The sequence below is a fragment of the Genypterus blacodes genome, unplaced genomic scaffold, assembly GCF_046128005.1.
Source record: "Genypterus blacodes isolate CSIRO-AG114 ecotype Tasmania unplaced genomic scaffold, CSIRO-AGI_Gbla_v1 ptg000058l_1, whole genome shotgun sequence".
Taxonomy (NCBI): Eukaryota; Metazoa; Chordata; class Actinopteri; order Ophidiiformes; family Ophidiidae; genus Genypterus; species Genypterus blacodes.
Genome location: NW_027466870.1, coordinates 1,356,511 through 1,375,595, shown reverse-complemented (window position 1 = coordinate 1,375,595; position 19,085 = coordinate 1,356,511). Strand labels below are relative to the sequence as shown.

The following is a 19,085-nucleotide window of genomic DNA, read 5'->3' as shown; positions in this document are numbered from 1 at the left end:
ACTCATATGATGCATCTGTGGTTATAGGTTAAAAGCAGAAATATCAATATTACCCAAATACTATTGAAGTATTTCGAGTTTTAAGCTGAAATACGAGAGGAAACGCGTCAGTTTTTAAGGAATAACGACCATGAACGCAGCACAGTTTGCGCCCCGCCAGCAGATGAGGTCCAACTCTGGAGGTAATCGACCAGTAAAACAACCAAGTGAGTATTTAACCCTCACACTTGCACTGTATGTGAACCGCAGACACATTTTCACTCTTTCCCCAAACTCTATAAATTAACAGCCCTGTTGGAACGCGTAATTTCATGTTTTCGGCCCATGAGGCGACCTCTGTTTTCCTCCTTCCTCAGCTGCCTTCTGTTTTTTTGGGGTCTAGATTTTAATCAAAACCATCAGTCAGACAGTAATGACAAACACAGATCTCATGTGGGGTGTCTGGACTCGGATAGGACCAGTTTATACTGGACTAAAAACGCGACATTCATTTAAAAGAAATAACTGACGTCATTTCAGTCTGCTATAGGCTAAACCCTGTAGCGAATGTGGGTAAATGTTGGAAGACTAAAGAAACGTTCAACTTCAGGTAAGAATTATATTTATCAAATGAAAGAATAAAGCGTTATATTTTCACCTAACATCTTAATTTTTTTATTCTTTCTGTTCATTTAGCGTTTCAAGTTAAAACAAGTCACGACGGAAAAAACGTCCAAATGTTAGAAGTTTAACGTTTGGTGGATTAAGAGTGACGTTTGGAGGGAGAGAAGGGAACAGCGCCATCTAGCCCCGGGTGTGTCACTGCCCTGCCGCTCCCCCCCACCCCCCTGCGGTTGTGATCCAGGCCCAGCTGCACTCTGGGAAACAGAAACTTGTGACAAATGGTGCCAAATAAGAAAAAAAAACTTAAATGTCAACAAGGCTGAAACATGACGTGAGGTATTTTCTCATGACTATATATAAATATATGTATAACGACAACTTCGAAAAACAATCTTAGAGCCGCGTCGCCGTGCGCTGTGGCAGCTTCGGGTTCTGCCTGAGACAGAATCTTTGGATACACGTGCTCCATCCCACTCGGGAGGCACAATGGCTGGCTTGGACTGGCTGAGGGGGCGTACGGTGTGGGTGGTTGGAAGTGGCGCAACATCAAGTGCATGAGCTGTAAATTTACACATGGGAACCTGCCATTACCCACTGTGGAGAAAGACGCTGTTCCTACTTGGTAATATCTCCCCCCTCCCCACACCCAACCCCCTCCCCCTCACCCTCAACGCCTCACCTGTTGGAGCTTGGCAGGTATTGCGTACAGAGACAGGGCCGAGCAAGGAGTGTGCCTGTTTGTATGTGTGTGTGTGTGTGTGTGTGTCGAGGGGGTTGCTGGCAGCCCCTATGAGCTGGAATGTGCCAAGGCTTGCTTTTGGGGTGGGACACCATGACCTCAGGCAATAGGATGGGTGGGTGCGACTGTGCTCTTATTGAATAGGAGAGGAGCAGCGAGAGATGAGGCGGGTGAGAAAAGCAACAGCTCAGTTTAACCTTGCACCATTCATTGGAGCTCCCACAGAGGGACACAGTCACTGACAGGCAGCGTGAGGAGCAAAGAATGGGCGGGAAGCCGTGGGTTAATGATTTGTGTCGTCTCCGATTGACTTCGTGACTCGGACGGCTGGCACTTTTCCTTTTTTTTTTTTTTTTAAACTCACAAACAAATTTCCACTTTACTTTTGTTTCGCAGAGGGAGGAGGAAGAGGAGACGGAGGGCGAATGCTGTTTCTTTAAGAGAGAGGGAGAGAGAGAGGGAGAGAGCGAGGGAGAGAGAGAGAGAAAGGGAGGGACCTCTTTGCCCTCCAGAAACCAGGAAGGGAATTGAGTTGATCTGCTGCTGCTTGGTTAGCGCAAACGGGGCTTTAAGCTGCACGACAGTTAGAGTGAGAGAAAGGGAGAGAGAGAGAGAGTGCGTGTATGCGCGGGTGTGTGTGTGTGAGTGTGTGAGAGGGAGAGGGAAAGAGAGAGAGAGAGAGCTCCGGAGAGGAGGAGAGGAGAGGGGCTGAGCTAACCCACAACAAGCACCACCACGGCCATCGCAGGTGAGCAAGGCACCCTGCTTACCCCCCTGCTGTCTGCCCTCGGCCTGTCGACCAGAGGGGAGCAGGCAGAGGAGGAGAGGAGAGAGAGAGAGAGAGAGAGAGAGGGATGAGGGAGGGGGGGCAGTAAGGAGAGCAGGGTGGGGGGGCTGACCAGAGAGGAGAGGAGAGAGGAGAGAGGAGAGGTGGGTCGCAGCAGTAGTCCTTAGTCAAGGTTCCTTCTATTGAAATCCTCCTGAAGTACTTCTGCTGTGCTGCTTTGTTACCTCCTGGGATTCCTGAGATAAAGTTTATAGGATGTGTTCCTCGCATTAACTTTTCAGGCAGGTGGAAGCACTTAGAGGAGGAGCGGGGTGGGTGGGGGGGGGGGGGCTCTTTCTCCTAGGACAGGGTGGTGAGGAGGGTGGGGGGTGGGCATCGAGGAAGATGGGATAGGAGCTACCAAATAATATGAATCCAGTACTTCTTAGTGGATGAGCTGCGAGCTGTGGCAACAACTTTTTTAGGGCACGGCGGGTTTGGGCTCAGGTGTCTCTAACGGACGGCGAGCTCGGGCGCCCAGGATGTGGTTTGTCATTAAAGCGAATCGGAATAAGTCATAATTTAGGTCAGGAGTTTTTAAGTCTCTGTGTGTGTGTGCGTGCGTGCGTGTGTGTGTGTGTCTTGTGTGGAGACGTCAGCAGAGTGTGAGCGGAGGTACGATTCCACCTCAGATGTTTGCTGTGACAGTTATGGCTCGGAGGGGTTTTAGTCACACAAAGCGCGGCCCTGTTTGATGGCTGGTCTGTACTTTTAATACCTGGCAGCCTGCTAGCAACATACTGTAGTGTATAATTCAGCCCTGAGTGCTTACGTTAGACCAGGCTCAGAGACGGTGGGGGTGGGCGGGCGGCGGGAGGACGCTTGGGACTCGTAGTCCCGCGCTCGGGCTGCAAAGCAGGTCAGCCGGGCTTGTAGGACTCCGTATCCCAGAGTGCATTGCCCTGGGCCATGCAGGAAAGGCAACAACGGGCGGCCAATGGGGGCGAGGAGGTGTGGTGAGTGAGCAGCTGTCAAGCCAATGGGAAGGAGGGACGCGGAGCCTTGAGTTGTGGGCTGAAAATAGAGGGGAGGGGGTGGGGGTGGTGGTAGTGTGTGTGTGAGGGGAGGAGAGGGAGGAGGAGGAGGAGGAGGAGGAGGAGGGGTGGTAGGTGTCTGTTTGTGTGGGATCAGGCAAAGGGCTCGCCTGTATGACTCGGGCCACTCGCAAGTTTCCTGTCTGGTAAAAGCTCTCGCCCTGCCCAGAGACGGAGGCAGGAGAGCAGGCAGGGGAGAGACAGAGAGAGGGCCCGGGGAACATTTACTGCCTATTTGGTAAGAACTCCAAACACACACACACACACACGCACACACACACACACACACACACACACAGAGAGAAAGAGGGAGAGAGGGAGAGAGAGAGAGAGAGAGAGAGTTTCTTAAGCCTGTGACTGAGAGGAGAAGAGAGACGAGTAGAGGAAATAAATAGCAGTGTGTTGTCTGTGTGTGTATATGTGTGTGAGAGAGGAGAGAGATGGACTTGATAGGGTTCAGAGTTCTTGACCCACTTGCGTATAAAAGAGAGAAAGGCAAATAGGTCAGTGTGAGAGAGAAGAGAGGAATCGCTCCTTCATCTTCTTCAAAGTTTTTATTCACGCTCTCTAACTTTCTAACTGGGGTCATGCTGGGCTCATTTGTGCGTCCCCGCATGTGTGTGTGTGTATGTGTGTGTGCGTATGTGTCTGTGTTGTCAATCTGTTGTCGTTTGCCTGCTGTAACCCGGGGAAGTTAACACGTTGAACTCTGCACGCCGATGCTTCTTTACAGTAAATCAAATGAAATGTTTGGGATGACAGGAGCAGGGCAGAGCGTGCTGTAAGGAGCGAGGTCATCGCTAATCGTTTCTTTGAGAAATGTCAGTGAGTGACATCTCTCTCTCTCTCTCTCTCTCTCTCTCTCTCTCTCTCTCTCTCTCTCTCTCTCTCTCTCTCTCTCTCCTACCTGCTGCCTCTCCTCGTGTGTCAGCACTCACACCTGTACTCTACCTATATGCTGTGTGCGTCTATTGACATTCTTCAAATCCTAGCTTCTAATCTCATCTGTGGCGTTCCTGTTCTTCTTGTGGTCGTTTGGTCGTTCGTAGCCCTTCGCAGGATCCACGACTCACGTTGCCGGATAATCCGTTGCATAGTTTCTTGGCATGGCACACTCGTCCAACCCGTTTGTTAAAAGCGTGTGGGCACGGCGAGGGTACGAGAGCGTAGATGAAGAAGGAAGACGCCCAAACGCTGGGAAAGTGTGTGGAATGCCTTACTGAGGAGGAGGAGGAGGAGGAGGAAGAGGCGGCATGGGTTGGTGACACTTTTCATTCAGCGGAGTGTGGCAGGAATTATTTGTTTATGTCAAGACGCATGTGCCACTTCCTGAAGTCGGCTATGGAGAAAAGAAAAAAACGGAACTCTTTTCTTTGTTAGCTCAAGTCAGTTCCAACAAGAGGTTAAACTAGGACGCCATGTGTGCATGCATGCGTGTGTGTGTGTGTGCTTCTCTCTCTCTCCCTCTCTCTCTCTCTCCCTCTCGCTCTGTCTGTGTCTGTGTGTCTGTGTGTGTGTGTGTGTTACCAACAATAGACTCCAGGGGAATTGCAGGGGACTTGAGTTGCTGTGGGCAGGTCCAAGACACCACCCATCAATTTGGCGGTGAGGCTGACTACAGTTTGATATTCCTGTATGTTTGTGCCTCCACCGCCACGGCCCCGAAACTAGCAGGTTGAGGCAGACGCAGAGGACGCAGAGGACGGGTCTGCGTGATGTCGCCGTGGCAGTTTGAGGCTTTATTTTGGAGCGAAACGTTGGCCGTATGCAACACGCTTGACATGTTTACAGTTTGGCTTCACGCGGTCAAACGGGGCTTTGGAATCGAACCGGCAACTCGCTGCGGGTCTACAGTATATGTGTTTGCTCCTAAACTCAACCTCTTCCTCAGTGGCATCAGCTTCACTTCCCCCTTATGTTTGGTTCCTCTGGTCAGCTGCTCGGTATAGCACAGCTTCCAGCCCTGGCCAGTCACACACACACACACACACACACACACAGACCCCTCTCTGTTGTTTTTCTGTTGTTGTGCTGGAGTCCAGGGGGAGCAAAGGGGCTTCTTCTGTTCTCTTCTGGGACGTGTATTATGGAGAAGCCAACGCAACCTGATCAAATTAGAGCGAGCGAGGGAGAGGCCGGGATGTTTTTCAGAAGGAATGATGAAGCCTGAGTGGAGTCTTCACACTCGGCGTTAGATGATGGCTTTTGGTGTTTGTGGGCGTTTTTATATTTTAAGATCGTTTGAGCGCCGAGGCCGCAGCCAGGGCGGCCGATCCGGTGAGCCGAGTCGGGGATGAATCGGGAGAGAAGATGGGTGGGTTTGCGTGAAAGGATGATGAGATAGCGGGAGGGGAGGGAGAGGAGGGTGGGTCGGCCCGCGCTGCTCTGCTTCCTCAGCAGTGGAAAGGGGAAGTGGGTGATGTGGTGGGCAAATGTACAGAGCAGTGTGCAAGACAGAGATGAGGGCGACAGATGAGAGGGAGAGAGAGAGAGAGGGAGAGAGAGGGAGAGAGAGGGAGAGAGAGAGGCAGGGTCAGACTGAGTAGGGGCAGAGAGAGAGAGAGCGAGAGAGAGGGCGAGCAGAGCAGAGCGCTGGTCATCTGATAACAGAGCGTGTTCTGTTACACGCCTGCCACAGACTCACAGGAAGTCCTTTTTCCCCCCGTCGAGCTGCACGCTCAGAGCGCTGCAGCCGTGGGCACGTCGGCCCTGCCTGCCTGCCTGCCTGCCTGACCGCCTGCCCACCTGCCTGCTTGACCCCCTGCCTGACTGCCTGCCTGACCGCCTGGCTGGCAGGTCCTGGGTTGTGCCGGACGGCGCGGCCTCTTGGTGTAAAGGCTTGCTTGTGGATGCACCAGTTGGGTTTGGTTACACTTCCTGGTTGGCAGCGTGGCAGTGTGAGAACATGTTACTCAAGTTGGTAGGAACTCAGGCAGCGGTTGTGGTTTTGTTTGAGCGAGAATGAGGAAGGACACTCTCCTGGAACATGACTTAATTGACTCCGGTAGATGAACTGAAAGTAAAACCCAAATTCCGTGATCGTCTTTAGCTCCGGCACAGCAGCGTTTACACTGCAGCTAACAATTGTTGCCGTTATTCAAATGATCTCATTATTTCTACTATGAATGGTTTGTAAAATGTCAAAAATAACGAGGCTCTTAACGGCGATAAGAACACGCAGGAGTACAATTTTCAAGGTATTCCCAAAGTGGAGACCCTTAGAAGAGGATGGTCTTAGGGATTTCACCGCTAAGGGGTCGACTGAGCTGTGTGTTCAGACGCAGTGAAACCTTGAGTGTCTCGATTGTTCCTGACCTCTTCCTCAATCGCTTCGCTTGTTGTTCGCTTTCTCGCCTGGCCCGAGCCGCCGTAGACGTATAGAGGTGAGGACTCTGTTACCATGGTGCCTGTATGTGCCAGCTTGTGGGTCTAACTGATTCTATAAATGGAGCTTGCAAACAAAATGCAGACTGTGTCACAACAACAGACTGTCAGGTCTTACAGGATTAAGGAGTGTCCTTTGGTTACTTTGCTCTCTCTCTCTCTCTCTCTCTCTCCCTCTCTCTCTCTCTCTCTCTCTCTCACCTTTGTAAGGACACCATAAAACCCCTCGCTCTCTTCCTCACATTAAACTTTTACTGTCCCACGTGTGGGCGGCGGCGGTGGTTGTCGTTGGTTCTCTGTTATTGATGCAGGTTGACGCCAGGTAACTGAATCAGATGTGTGAGTTTATCATTGACATCTGAGCTGGATTCCTGCAGCGCCACCACCACACACACACACACGCACACACACAAGCAGGAGTTATGAGATGAACGCCCGGGCCTCACCCACTCTGCCTTTTCACTGGCTTTTGTGTCTGCCTGTGCTTTGGCAGAGTTTCCTGGTTAGTTCTCTAGTGAAGCAGCCAACACCAACTCGCTCAACTTCCAGCTTTATCAGCCGCTCGCTCTCTTCCTGCTTCTCTCCCAATACGACCAATCAGGGTTTCCTTTCCCAGCAAGTCACTTCTCTCTATCCCCCCCTGCGGAAAATCCACCTTTCCTTGGAAGCCCTCCCCCACCACTCCCTCTCCCAGTTCCGATTATCTCACAATATCCTCTTGGTCCCCACCTTGAACCTTCTTGACCCCAGGAGTGGAGTGATTCACCTCGCAGCAGGAAAGGGCCGTTGCCATAGAGGCGGCTCAACATATACAGTCGGGGGGCAGCGAGGCACCGGCGGAGTTGAGAAATGAAGGAGATGAAAGGAAACCGGAGCAAAATGCCAAGGAAATTCTTTGACTGGTCTTGAGTCTTTTCTCACTCACGCAGGCTTTGATGCCAGAATCCTGCTGGGTCTTTATTTCTAACAACTGCATATGGATTTATTCTCACCTTGGAATTCTCCAACAACCTGATGAATTGTTCTTGTAAAAAAAAAAAAAAGCAATAAGGCGTTAACCCTTTCACCAGGCGGCGGCGGTGGCGTTTTGTTCTCTGCTTCACACCTCAGTCACGCACGCTTTCCCCCCAACATGTGGACATCTGCGCCGTATGAATATTTATAGATGAAAAGCTTCACTCAGACGTGCCCGGATTGCTTCTTTTCCTTAAAGTTCCTGTGCGTTCCCCTGCGCGTTATTGTTTATGAGCGGATCTCATTTTTGCATGGCGGTAACTGCGGCGTTCTGAACAGCCCGAGCAGATCAAACATCGGCGGCGGTGCTGTTTGTTTACTGCGGCAGGAGAATAAAGCCAGATCACTTTTCAGTCAAACTCTCTCTCCCCTCCCGTCTATCCAAGAAACATCTGAGGTTGCACAGGGTTAAAGGTTTTTTTTTTCCCATTGTATTTGAGGAATGACTGGTATGTGTCAGCTAAAGCCTGGAGATCCTTCTAGAGTGGAAATCTGCTCTGTTATCATAGATGATCCATATCAGGCTTAAATGCAGCTACTTTTACTAAATGCACATACAAACTGAGTGTGACTGCCTTCCACTCAATACTAAGAACACACACACACACACGCGCGCCTGTCACAGTCACGCTCAGTTTCAGTTTTGAAGGCGGGCGCTTTTATAGAAGGCGGTTGTCCTTCTGAAGTTCAATTTTGATATCTGCCCTTCGCTGCGTGTGGAGATAGATGGGAATGGGTGGAGGAGCCTGACGTGGAGGGTGAAGGGTGGAGGGTGGAGGATGGAGGATGGGTGGGTCGTGTGTCGAAGTTGTTGTTTGACTTGCAAAGCAGGTCCGGGTGCCGCTCAGGGACACGGAGACTAAAAAGACGAGGCCCATCCCTGGAAGTGGGACGCCGCGGGGACCCGGGGGGGGGGGGGGCGACCGCTCTGTGCTGTGTGGGGCGCTCTGTGCCGCTCTGTGCTGCTCTGTGCCGGGCCGGGCCGCGGGGCCTCGTCACCCGCACACATGAATTAGTGATAAGGAATGTGTGGAGCCATGAGGAGGTGTCAGGATCAGGTTTGTGTGCGGCGTGTTTCGTCTTTCTCGCTGCTCTTTGCAGGTTATCCGGGGACAGGTGGCTCCTGCATGCTGCATACTCCCTCCATGCTTCGTTGGCAATGTATTGAGATTGTCTGTGGGTGTGTGTGGGGGTGTGTATGTGTGTGTGTGTGTGTGTTTTATCTCCTCTCAGCTCAGCGTCTTTCCCCATAAAGCCGTGACCCAGGGTCATCGGCGGATGTGCCGGTGGGGGGATAACGTTGTATACACGGTGGCTGCAGCAAAGCCAGGTCTGTTGCAGGTGCAGTGTGTGTGTGTGTATGTGTGTGTGTGTGTGTGATAGAGAAGAGCTGGTTGGCTTTGAGTCTGGATCGGCTCGCTGAGATCTATTTCCACCTGTGAAGGACATGACCGGTAACCATGTGGCTGCCCTCTCTCTTTGCTCTTTCTTCCATCTCTCTCTCTCTCTCGCCCTCCTCCTCCCCCCCTCTCTCTATCTCTCTCCCTCCCCTCCGTCTTTGTCTTTGGCCTCCCACCATCACTCAGCATATTCAAATGAGGGATTGGATAATAAAATTTGCCCGCGCTGCGCCGTGTCTGACTGTCTTGTATCCTTCGGCGCTTTGTGGTAGAAGCTTTCTTAGTCACACACACTCACACACACACAGACAGGCGCGTGCAAGCAGAGCTGGGAGAAGGAGTGTGGGGCCGTCACGTCAGCCATTCCCCCCCCCCCCCAAAAAAATACGACCTGTGATATTTGGACGACCCTTTATGATGAAGCAGCCAAAGATCTGCTCCGACTCTCACCCGTGGACGAGGGCCGACATGTTGGCCGGTGTGGAGAGGCAGAGGGAGAGGCGTAGCTCCGAACAGGGGGGGTTGGATGTGGGAGAAGGGAACAGAGGAGAGAGAGGAGCGGAGAACACAACAGGTAGAGAGGAGGAGGGGGAGGAGGAGGACTGGCAGCCAGGTCAGGCAGGTTTGGTAGTGGGGTGTAGCGTTTGTTACATACCAGGAGGGCTGAACTGAAGGAATGTTCACTTGAAGGCAACACGTTTAGAGAACACGCAGAATGCACCCCCCACACACACACACACACACACACACACACACACACACACACTGGCTCACCCCCTGCTGGGTCTCCCTGGCAGATGGAGCGGGGGGGGGAGGGGAGGGGAGGGAGGGCTGGATGTGTTCTGTGTGTAGTTATGTGCGCTCTGTGTTTTATTGATATCACTCTGATGTTAGATTGTTGTGTGTCTGTGTGTGTGTGTGTGTGTGTGTGTGTGTGTAGAGCCCACCTCCTACTGCGCAGGCTTCAGTCGATCACTTTAATCTGCCCCTCACATGTACGTGAGCGAGGGGACAGCCTTTCCTGAAACTTGGCACACAGAGCAGGGTGGGGTAACCAGCTCAGACCGGATTGACAACCTCCCGTTTTAATACCGTTCCCTCGCAGCTCGTGTGCGTGTGTGTGTGTGTGTCCTCTTCCTCCTTCTGTGGACTGTTTTTTTTTTTCTCTCACAGGGGCAGCCCCCGCCCCCCCACCCCTCCCTCCATCTTCCTCTTCCTCCTCCTCCCTTCGCTCTCTCTCTCCCCTCCCTCTCGCTTTTTTAACTGACAGCCCAGCTCCCAGCATGCACTCTGATCCCCTCTGCCCTCTTACTATCTTGTCCTCCGTGACCTCTTACTCTCTTAGTCTCTGGCACGGCTGTACACACACACTCACACACACACACACACACACACACAGAGAAACGCGCTGGGCTCTCTCATCCCTCCCGTACCTCGTTATTCTCACGCTGTCACACTTGTTGTCTGGTATCAAATCTGTAAATACTCTTGTTATGCCAATCGGTTTGCTCTTAAAAATCAATGTCAAACAATTGTGGTGTGCAGCACGATGGTGTTACAATATGGCTGCCTTCCAGTGAGTGGAGATACTTATCTGGAGGCCGGGCCCGCTGAAGAGGAGCGAGGTGCTGGAGGAGTTCTCTGTTTTGACTCCAGTAATCTGCACAGCTCCTTCTGCGAGCGAAGCTGCTCCTCGCTTATTAAGATAATTGTTTGAATCCCGGCGTGCGGCAAAATGTAAAGCAGCCAAAAAATCAGAGTCAAGTTTCAGTTTCAGTCGGGGCGGCACGATTAATCCAATTAAAGTGGGAATCGCGATAGGAAAAAATGCGATTAAGCTGTGAAAGGCGGCGATTTCTCTCCGCTCCGTAGATTTCAAATGATTTAGAAGCTGGAAAATGTTTGTAAACTGTCGATACTTTCATTTAGAGACTTGTTTAAAAGAGTGTGATTTCCAGAATACTACATTTAGGACTTAGGAGTGTTTTCAGCCTTCGAAACAAAAAGGTCACACGGTTTGTTTATCGACTCTCGGGTTTGGGTCTCTTCTCGTATTTGTGATGTTTTGAGGCGATTTGAATGCGAGGTTGTGTGTGAGAGTGTGTGTACTCTTTCAGGTAGTGAGCATTTCTAGGGGAGTCTAGAATGTAAACACAGGGAGTTTGCAGTAAATCTCCTCCTCTGCAGGTGGGTCAAGGTGGGCCGCCGGCCGATCAGCACTTTTTTTTATTAATCCCCTCTAACTTCACACATCCGTCACATCCCTGCTGGTCAGATCCGGAGCTTGACCTTGTCTCCTCGTCTCCTCGTCTCCTTTGCTGATGTGTTTTTCCCTCTCTGGCAGATGTTGAACACGTCTCTGTTTGATGTACGAACGAATGAACGAATGAACTCGGCTCTTTCTGACGGATCGCGGCCGTCGTTTGGGTTCGCGGACGATTCGACCGTTCCGGTTTGATCGTTACCAAAAAATGTCTTTGCTGCCAAACCTGTTCCATCGCTCACAAATCCCAGTTAATTGCCGTGCGTCTTAATACGACACGCCTTTGTAGCACTGTTTGTATCTCACTTCAGAGTGCTTATTAGATTAAATGTTTATTTTCTCTACGCGTTGTATGTCACGAACTGTTCGCTCTCCAAATGTGAGTTTCCCTTCCTCCTGCGTCCTTCATGCCCGTTGTGTTCTGAGGCGTTCTGGGTTTATATTTCTAACTGCGGCGAATCGATGAATCAATATTCTGCTCTGTCTCTCTTTCTTTACCCACATAAAGAATGTCATGAACTGTGAGCTGATCTACCGTTCTCTTCTTTCTCTCCCTCCTCTTCCTCGTCCTCTCCTGTCCAAAACCCCCGTCTTCTTCTTCTTTCCTCTCCCCCCCCCTCAGACAGGCAGACGGACAGACGGCAGGACGGATACACGGGTGGGGGCTGTGCTAGGCGGCTCGGCGGCAGGCTGGTGGAAGATGTCGTCAGGAGCCGGTGGGAGGGGCGGGAGGCGGCTCAGGGGGACGGCGAGCAGTGGCGGCGGCGGAGGAGGTAGAGGAGGCGCGGGGGAGGCGGAGGAAGGCCCGGTGGGGATCCCGTTCCCCGAACACAGCGCCGACATCCTGGGCAGCCTGAACAAGCAGCGGCTCAGCGGCCTCCTGTGCGACGTCCTGCTGGTGGCCCAGGACCGCGAGTTCCCAGCCCACCGCTCGGTCCTGGCCTCCTGCAGCACCTACTTCCACAAGCTCTTCACTTCGGGGGTCACCGCCGACCAACAGAATGTCTACACCATCGACTTTGTGGCGGCGGAGGCTCTGGGGGCGTTGCTGGACTTTGCCTACACGGCCACGTTGACCGTCAGTCACAGCAGCGTGGCCGACATCCTCGCCGCCGCGCACGTCCTGGAAGTCCTCCCGGTGCAGGACGTCTGTACACACCTGCTGGACACCAAAGTGCTCTCCCCGCCGGTACGACATCATCACACAGCTACAAGACACACGTGTTTAACCGGGATTTGAGCTAGGAGTTCACGCCGGGTTGATATTAAGAAACCAAAACCTGCTTGGTCATCCTGCTGTCCCGTCCCGTTTATGAAATCCTCAGCATAGCCCAGCTTACATCACAGCCCTTTATTAGATCCTCTCACTATGCCAGACCTCGGGGTTATTGACAACACTTATTGGTGTGGAGCGGGTAGTGTGTGTGTGTGTGTAGGGACGAGGAGCTCTCCCACAGACTAGTACAGACGCAGCATATCGCAGCCACGCTCGAACACGATGAAGCATGGCTGTGATATGCTGCGTCTGAACCTGTAATGAGGCGTTGCGTCATGTGATCGCCACCGCCGCCGCAGCTACACTGGGCTGCGATGATCACAAGATGCTGAGCGCGTCAAAACACACACCGGCTGTGTGAGGACGCTAATGGGGGTTTAATCTCAAATGGTTTCGGGCTGCAACAATGCAATTAGTTACAGGTAATGTGTGTTTTGTAGGTAATGCAGGTTTTTCACCCTTGAGAGTTTCATAAAATCTCCATGTTTGTAATTCTGACTGTATAGATTTTCTTTGTTATTGCGCTCAACTTTAGTGTTTCCTCTTTGTTTTTATGGTCACTCCTGTTTTACTTTTATACTCTCCAATCACTTTTGTTTGCTTCTTCTCCTTCTTCCTCTAGGCGGGCAGTGAGCGAAGGGATGAAGATGAAGACGAGGACGGGAGAGGCAGAGGAGGCCAGGAGCAGGGGAACCGGGTTCGGGCCCGGGAGTACCTGGAGTACTTCCAGAGAGGGGCGCACTGGAGCAGCAGCTGCAGCACGCCAGAGCTCAGGGACCTGCCCACACACCTGCACTTTAACCACGGCAACGGGGGGCCCCATAGCAACGGCGGCCCCAGCGAGTACTACTCCCCGCTGGCTATCGCCTTGACCCAAGCCCCCAACCAGGAGCCGGAGGAAGAGGACGAGGACGAGGAGGAAGAAGACGACAGGGAGGCGGCGCAGGGGAACGGAGTCAGCCTGGGCTCGGCTTACTACCCTCCGTCCCAAAACGGCCACTTCTACCTCCCCGCCGAGTCCAGGCTTGGGCCGGACTCGCAGGAGGAGGAGGGGGGCGGCGGCAGGGAGGCGAGGGGGTCGGCCAGCGCCCTCCTGCAGCAGATGATGGACTCCATCGAGAGGCAGAAGGAGCGCATGGCAGCCGGGGAGGAGCAGGGGGACGGGGACGACCCTGACATGGAATTTTACTTGAATTATTTTAACAGCACGCAGCACGAGGACGCAGCCTCTGCCGCTGTGACGCAGGGAGTGCCGCCACCCTGGCTATCACGGGTCAGCACAGGCCAAGACAGAGGAGGAGGAGGAGGTGGAGGAGAAAGAGGAGGAGGAGAAAGAGGAGGAGGAGGAGAGAAGGGGGTCGTAGGAGAGAGAGGAAGCGGCGGCGGCGGCGGCGGAGGAGGAGAGAGGAAGATGCGCTCGAAGGCCTTCCAGAAGTGCCCCATATGCTCCAAGGTCATTCAAGGTGCAGGCAAGCTACCCCGCCATATCCGAACGCACACGGGAGAGAAACCCTATGAATGCGCCATCTGCAAAGTGCGCTTCACCAGGTAAGCCTGAGCCACGACCCCACCGCCCACCGTCACATGTACCAACAGTGTGTGGACTCATTCCTGTAGACAAACAACCCAGCAGAGCCACGCATCAATGCCAAGAGCAGCAGCAGGAGTATTAGCCACTCTCCCCCCCCTCCCCCCTCCCTCCTCTCTTCCCCCTCCCCCTCCTCTCCACCCTCACCTAGTGGGAGACGGTCAGATGGTTATAAAGGTCTTTTTTTATTGTGACAGCCACCATAGCAAAGTCCTGGAATAGTAACGTAGGGGTCCTATAAAAAAAGGCTGTGGCCCGGCCCTGTTATCTAGCGGAGGGCTGCTATAAAGCTCCTGGTCCTGATACAGAGGGGGGGGGGGGGGGGGGTTACACGACCTGCTTAGCGCCTCTATCTCAGCCCACGCAGTCATCCGAACTTTTGATCTCTGGTTATGTTTATTATTGCCCACAGAAGAGCAGTTACAACCCCCCACCCTCCCCTCTCCACCCTCCTCTCCTTCCCTCTCCTCTTTCTAACGAACTCTGCCACGTGCCACTCAAATAACCGGCCCCGGCTCAAGAGAGAGAGCGCTCGGCCCGTTTCCCTGCACTTGAAGGGCGCCGCCTATTCCTTGAAACCATTCCTTTTAATTAATTAATCTGCGGCACCGGCTTGAAAACGCTTAGACCCTCTGCGATGCTCTGGCACGGCAGGTAGGGACGACCAATCTGAAATGTGCTCGGGGGGGCTAAATGGAGCCGGCAGAGGGAAGGGGGCATTGTAATCTTAATCCTGTTTGATCAGGGTTAAGAGAGTGACTCGCACTGTAATAAATCACTCCTGTCCTTTAAATAATTCACCTCCGTCAGTGTGCCACTTTGTTCCAAGGCCCCAGTCTACGCGTGTGTGTGTGTGTGTGTGTGTGTGTGTGCGTGTGTGCGTGTGCCATCGTGTGTGTGTGTGTTTTTTCGACACATACCCGCATATTATTTTGTTTGTTTTTTTGCATTTGTGTGTGTGTGTGTGTGTGTGTGTGTGCCGGGAGCCCTCTGGCCCGGTTAGAGAGGGGTTAGAGGATTTAAGATGCAGGCTGGCGTGATCGTGAGGGAGGAGGGACGAGTGTCAGATAAAGACCAGGGGCAGAGCGCTTAAGCACCCATGAGGAGTAAATACATTTCTGAGATGTTCCATGAGATTTCACCCGTTTATGTTGCAGAATTCCAATATTAAAAGGTGTGAATCCACCATTTTTGAAAGATGAAGGTATCAACATAGTCTCTAAGCGCAGAACGGCCAAATGTCTACCTGCAGATCTGTCTATACTGCAGATCTAACACATTACTGGACAGTATTCGGGATCTTCTCAGTCCGTTAAAACTCTCGGTGTTCATTTCCTCGTCCTCAAGGAAAAGTAACGGGGCGTAAAAACAAAGCGGAGTGACACGGTGAACGTTGAGCTTTCCTGAGCTCCACACTTGAGCTGTTGTGTGCAGTTGCATAGATAAAGACGTAAAGTTTATGGCTTAGCCTCAACTGGCCCGGCTGCCCTCTCTGAATAATCCCATTGGAGCAGATCCAGAAGATGGCTGTGAGTGGAGTTTCGTATGGGAGAAGTAATCAACCAAAGCATATAACGCTGGCCTGTGACACACCACAATGAATATCGTTTGAATTCCTTTGTTTACTTTGTGGATATGACACGACCTGATGAGTAACAAAGGCTGCATGGTGAAGTTGAAGCCATCCGTGTGTTTACAGTGAAAGAGGCGATGTGACAGGATCCTGAGGTGTATGTGTGAATTAGTTTTGTATTCGGTTGTGATCTTGTTTACTTTTCTCCCTCCCAGGCAGGACAAGCTCAAGGTTCACATGCGAAAGCATACAGGGGAGAAGCCTTACCTGTGTACGCAGTGCGGGGCCGCCTTCGCTCACAACTACGACCTGAAGAACCACATGCGCGTTCACACCGGCCTGCGCCCCTACCAGTGCTCCAGCTGCTTTAAGACATTCGTGCGCTCGGATCACCTGCACCGCCACCTCAAGAAGGACGGCTGCAACGGCATCCCTTCCCGCCGAGGCCGAAAGCCTCGGGTGCGAGAGCCCGGGCCCCTCAACGCCCCCCTGGGCCTGCTGGGCCCCGGCCCCGACACTGACCCTGAGCCTCGGAGCATCAGAGGGCGGCGGCGTCTGGAGGGGACCTCGGCGGCGGAGCTGGAGGGGGCGGCGGGAGCCCACGCACACAGTCCTCAGCTGCAGGAGAGGGCGGGCGAGGCCGGGCCCTGAGACTGCAGGGGAGACAAGGACACTGCTGGACACCGGAGTCACTCTGCACTGCCTGTGAGACGGGCACCGAACAGAGAGGAGGAAAAAACACGCTAAGGCAAACTTAAAAAAAAACACAAAACATTTAACTATTCCTCTATAAACCAAATCAGGGTGTCACAAAAACCTAATCTTTATATTTCCTTCCTCCTTTTTCTTTAGGAAATGGAGTAGACTTGTAAGCACTTGAGTCGGTTTGTCTGTTAAAGAGCAAAGAACGCTTCAAATCACACACCCATGACGTCCACTTTCTGGGCCATTTGTTTCTTTATAATGATGTTAGGGGTTTTATACATTGGCATATGTGCTTAGGCAAATGTATAATAGATACAGAGAAACTCTGAGCAACTATGCAGTTGATTTAGATTTTTATTGGTTTTGTCCTCACAGCCTTCAAGCTCTAAGCAAGGTGTCTGTCAGGCACCTTCTGGCTGGTGTACGGGTGAAGCGAGGACAAATCCTCCCAGTGAAAACAACTCTTTTCTATTCTTTTGCAGGTCTGAAATGTACAGTTACCATAGAAACAACATTGCCACAGTACGGCATATGCAAGGAACACTCACCACAGTTTTGATGCAACAGTTTTCTTCTCTCTAAATGTTCCAGAAAGAATCTGACAAGGGTTTGATTGAAGTGTTACTTACTCTATAAAAATGCATTTTAAGAGGTTTTTGTCTTGTCGAAAAAAAAATGAATTCATATTGAGTCGAATCCACATGAATGGGGGCTCGTCCTTTGCAGGACTTGGGAACGTGAGGGGTCGGTGTTTCTAAAGCACTACCGTCGTCAATGTGTGTGTGTGTGTGTTGGCTTTGACTATGTTGCCTCCCTCACAGCCCTGCAATTGCAGCATTTCTGTTTTCCCTTTTGATTTGTCTTAATTTTTTTTTGTTATTGTTCCTTTTTGTTGACTGCTTTGGGTACTTGACACTTTATAATTGTATACATGTATATACAGCAGGTGGCGATATGACATTGATCCCCTCTTAATGCTGAGGTATACTTACCAATCGGGTTTTTCCTCTTAGGCTTGATGTCATATCTCTCACAGAGTGAAGCTTGTGGGTGAACTAAACAAACTGTTGCGCACGTTTGAGGCCGGAGAATTCACCCGTCACCTGTTTGTCCTCAACTTATAACACTCGGTGTGCGTAGTTCCTGCCCAAAAAAGGAGGATGAGGGGGATGAATGCGGTTCCCTTTGTGTGCAGTTGTTTCGGAAAGTCTGTCCTTGTGTGACGAGGCGCGGGTAGCATTTAGCCAACGGCAGGTTAAAGGAATGGCAGGGAGCCCCGACCGGAGAATGACGAGCGTACGGAGAAGAGATAGACGAGCACCTTTTTTCTATGTTTGCACAGCTTTACTAAAGATATCCAACAAAGCGAGAGGGGTAGAGGGAGAGAGGGAGGTATATTTAGAGGAAGTGGGCTGGCGTTGGGGAGGGAGAGTGAGAGCAGGTTTATGCATCACACTTATTCCAATCTTTTTTGCCCAGGGGACCACACAACCACGAGGCAACCTGTATGATGAAGAGAGCAATAAATACCTGTCCAAGATGGGAGGCCGAATAAGCGCGCAGCTGCAGCTGGTCGGTGGGGGGAGGGGAGGGGAGGGGCGGAAAGGGAGTGGGAGTGAGAGGGGGGGGGGGGGATCTCACAATGTCTGTTGCATTCCAAAAAAATAATCTCCCCCAGCTCAGCCACGTTTCCAGGCAGGAGGGGATCAAATCAGGCCTTCTCTCTCTCTCTCTCTCTCTCTCTCTCTCTCTCTCTCTCTCTCTCTCTCTCGCTCTCGCTCTCTCTCTTTCTCTCCCCCTCTCTCTTTCTCTCTCTCCCTCAGTCTTTCTCTCCTCTCTCTCTCTCTCTCTCTCTCTCTTCTCACTCTTTCTCTCTCTCTCCCCCCCCCCCCTCTCTCTCCCTCTCTCTGCAGTCCTCTAATGCCCCCGAACCAGCCTGGAGGGGACATTATTATATTAGAGCCTGGTGCTGGCAGTTCACCGTGTGCGTGTGTGCGCGAGTGTGTTTACATCGTGTGTGTGTGTGTGCAATGCATGTGTGCGTGGCAGCCAGGGTCCCTCTGGCCACATCATCACCATGTGAGTCAGCCATAGCCTGTTCAAACATGCACCCTGAACTGCCAGGCCCAATGCACTTTCTCACACACACACACACTCAGGCACACACACACACACACACACACTCACTGCCTCTATGAATACTGTAGAGGAGAAAGATCCAGCGCTGACTGATCTGTTTGGAAACGGTCAGTAACACCAGATATGTGGATTTGTTAGTCTTAATGTATCCAAGTTGTATTATTGTAGATCAAATCTAAAGTAGTACAACGAGCCTTTGACTAAAGGACTCAAGACCATTCTTACGACTTCGTCCCCTTCCTGCCATCGTCTGTAGCTCCAAGTATAACGCTCCTTTTGCACCTTAATTGGAAAGAGGCAGGTTACGAAATGCACTTTTGTTACTGAGGAGGGCACTTTTGTCAACGAAAAACGGGTACTTTGAAACAAAACCGCCGGCAAATGAGCCGCACACCTTTATCTAATAGAGGTGAGGCCGAGCTCTATTTGGCTGGTTTTGTTCACGTTTGACAAGCTGCCAAAAATCCCAAATAGATGCACGTTTGCATCTCTAAAGAAAAAAGAGGAATCAAACAGAGTTGTGACTTTTAAAGATTTAAAA

The 19,085-nt window shown here is 51.8% G+C and overlaps 1 protein-coding gene across 3 annotated transcripts; it reads left to right on the top strand.

Annotated features, from left to right (window-relative positions):
• Window positions 1–125: 125 nt before the first annotated feature.
• On the top strand, window positions 126–17,546 carry zbtb7a (zinc finger and BTB domain containing 7a). 3 transcript variants are annotated; one of them, XM_076152953.1, is made up of 4 exons: window positions 126–206; window positions 11,886–12,452; window positions 13,162–14,087; window positions 15,916–17,546. In XM_076152953.1, the coding sequence occupies exons 2-4, from the start codon at window positions 11,964–11,966 to the stop codon at window positions 16,349–16,351; spliced, it is 1,851 nt and encodes a 616-aa protein (XP_076009068.1). In that variant the 5' UTR covers window positions 126–206; window positions 11,886–11,963; the 3' UTR covers window positions 16,352–17,546. The 3 variants fall into 3 exon arrangements, with proteins under 3 accessions (XP_076009068.1, XP_076009065.1, XP_076009066.1); XM_076152950.1 differs by lacking the exon at window positions 126–206 and adding an exon at window positions 1,325–2,090; XM_076152951.1 differs by lacking the exon at window positions 126–206 and adding an exon at window positions 3,276–3,440.
• The last annotated feature ends 1,539 nt before the right edge of the window (window positions 17,547–19,085 follow it).

Excerpts from the sequence above, each read along its gene's own strand:
- zbtb7a (XM_076152953.1), top strand. The coding sequence starts at position 11,964 with ATGTCGTCAGGAGCCGGTGGGAGGGGCGGGAGGCGGCTCAGGGGGACG. Across the intron at positions 12,453-13,161 it reads CCAAAGTGCTCTCCCCGCCG|GCGGGCAGTGAGCGAAGGGA; the intron begins GTACGACATCAT and ends TTCTTCCTCTAG. Across the intron at positions 14,088-15,915 it reads TGCAAAGTGCGCTTCACCAG|GCAGGACAAGCTCAAGGTTC; the intron begins GTAAGCCTGAGC and ends TCTCCCTCCCAG.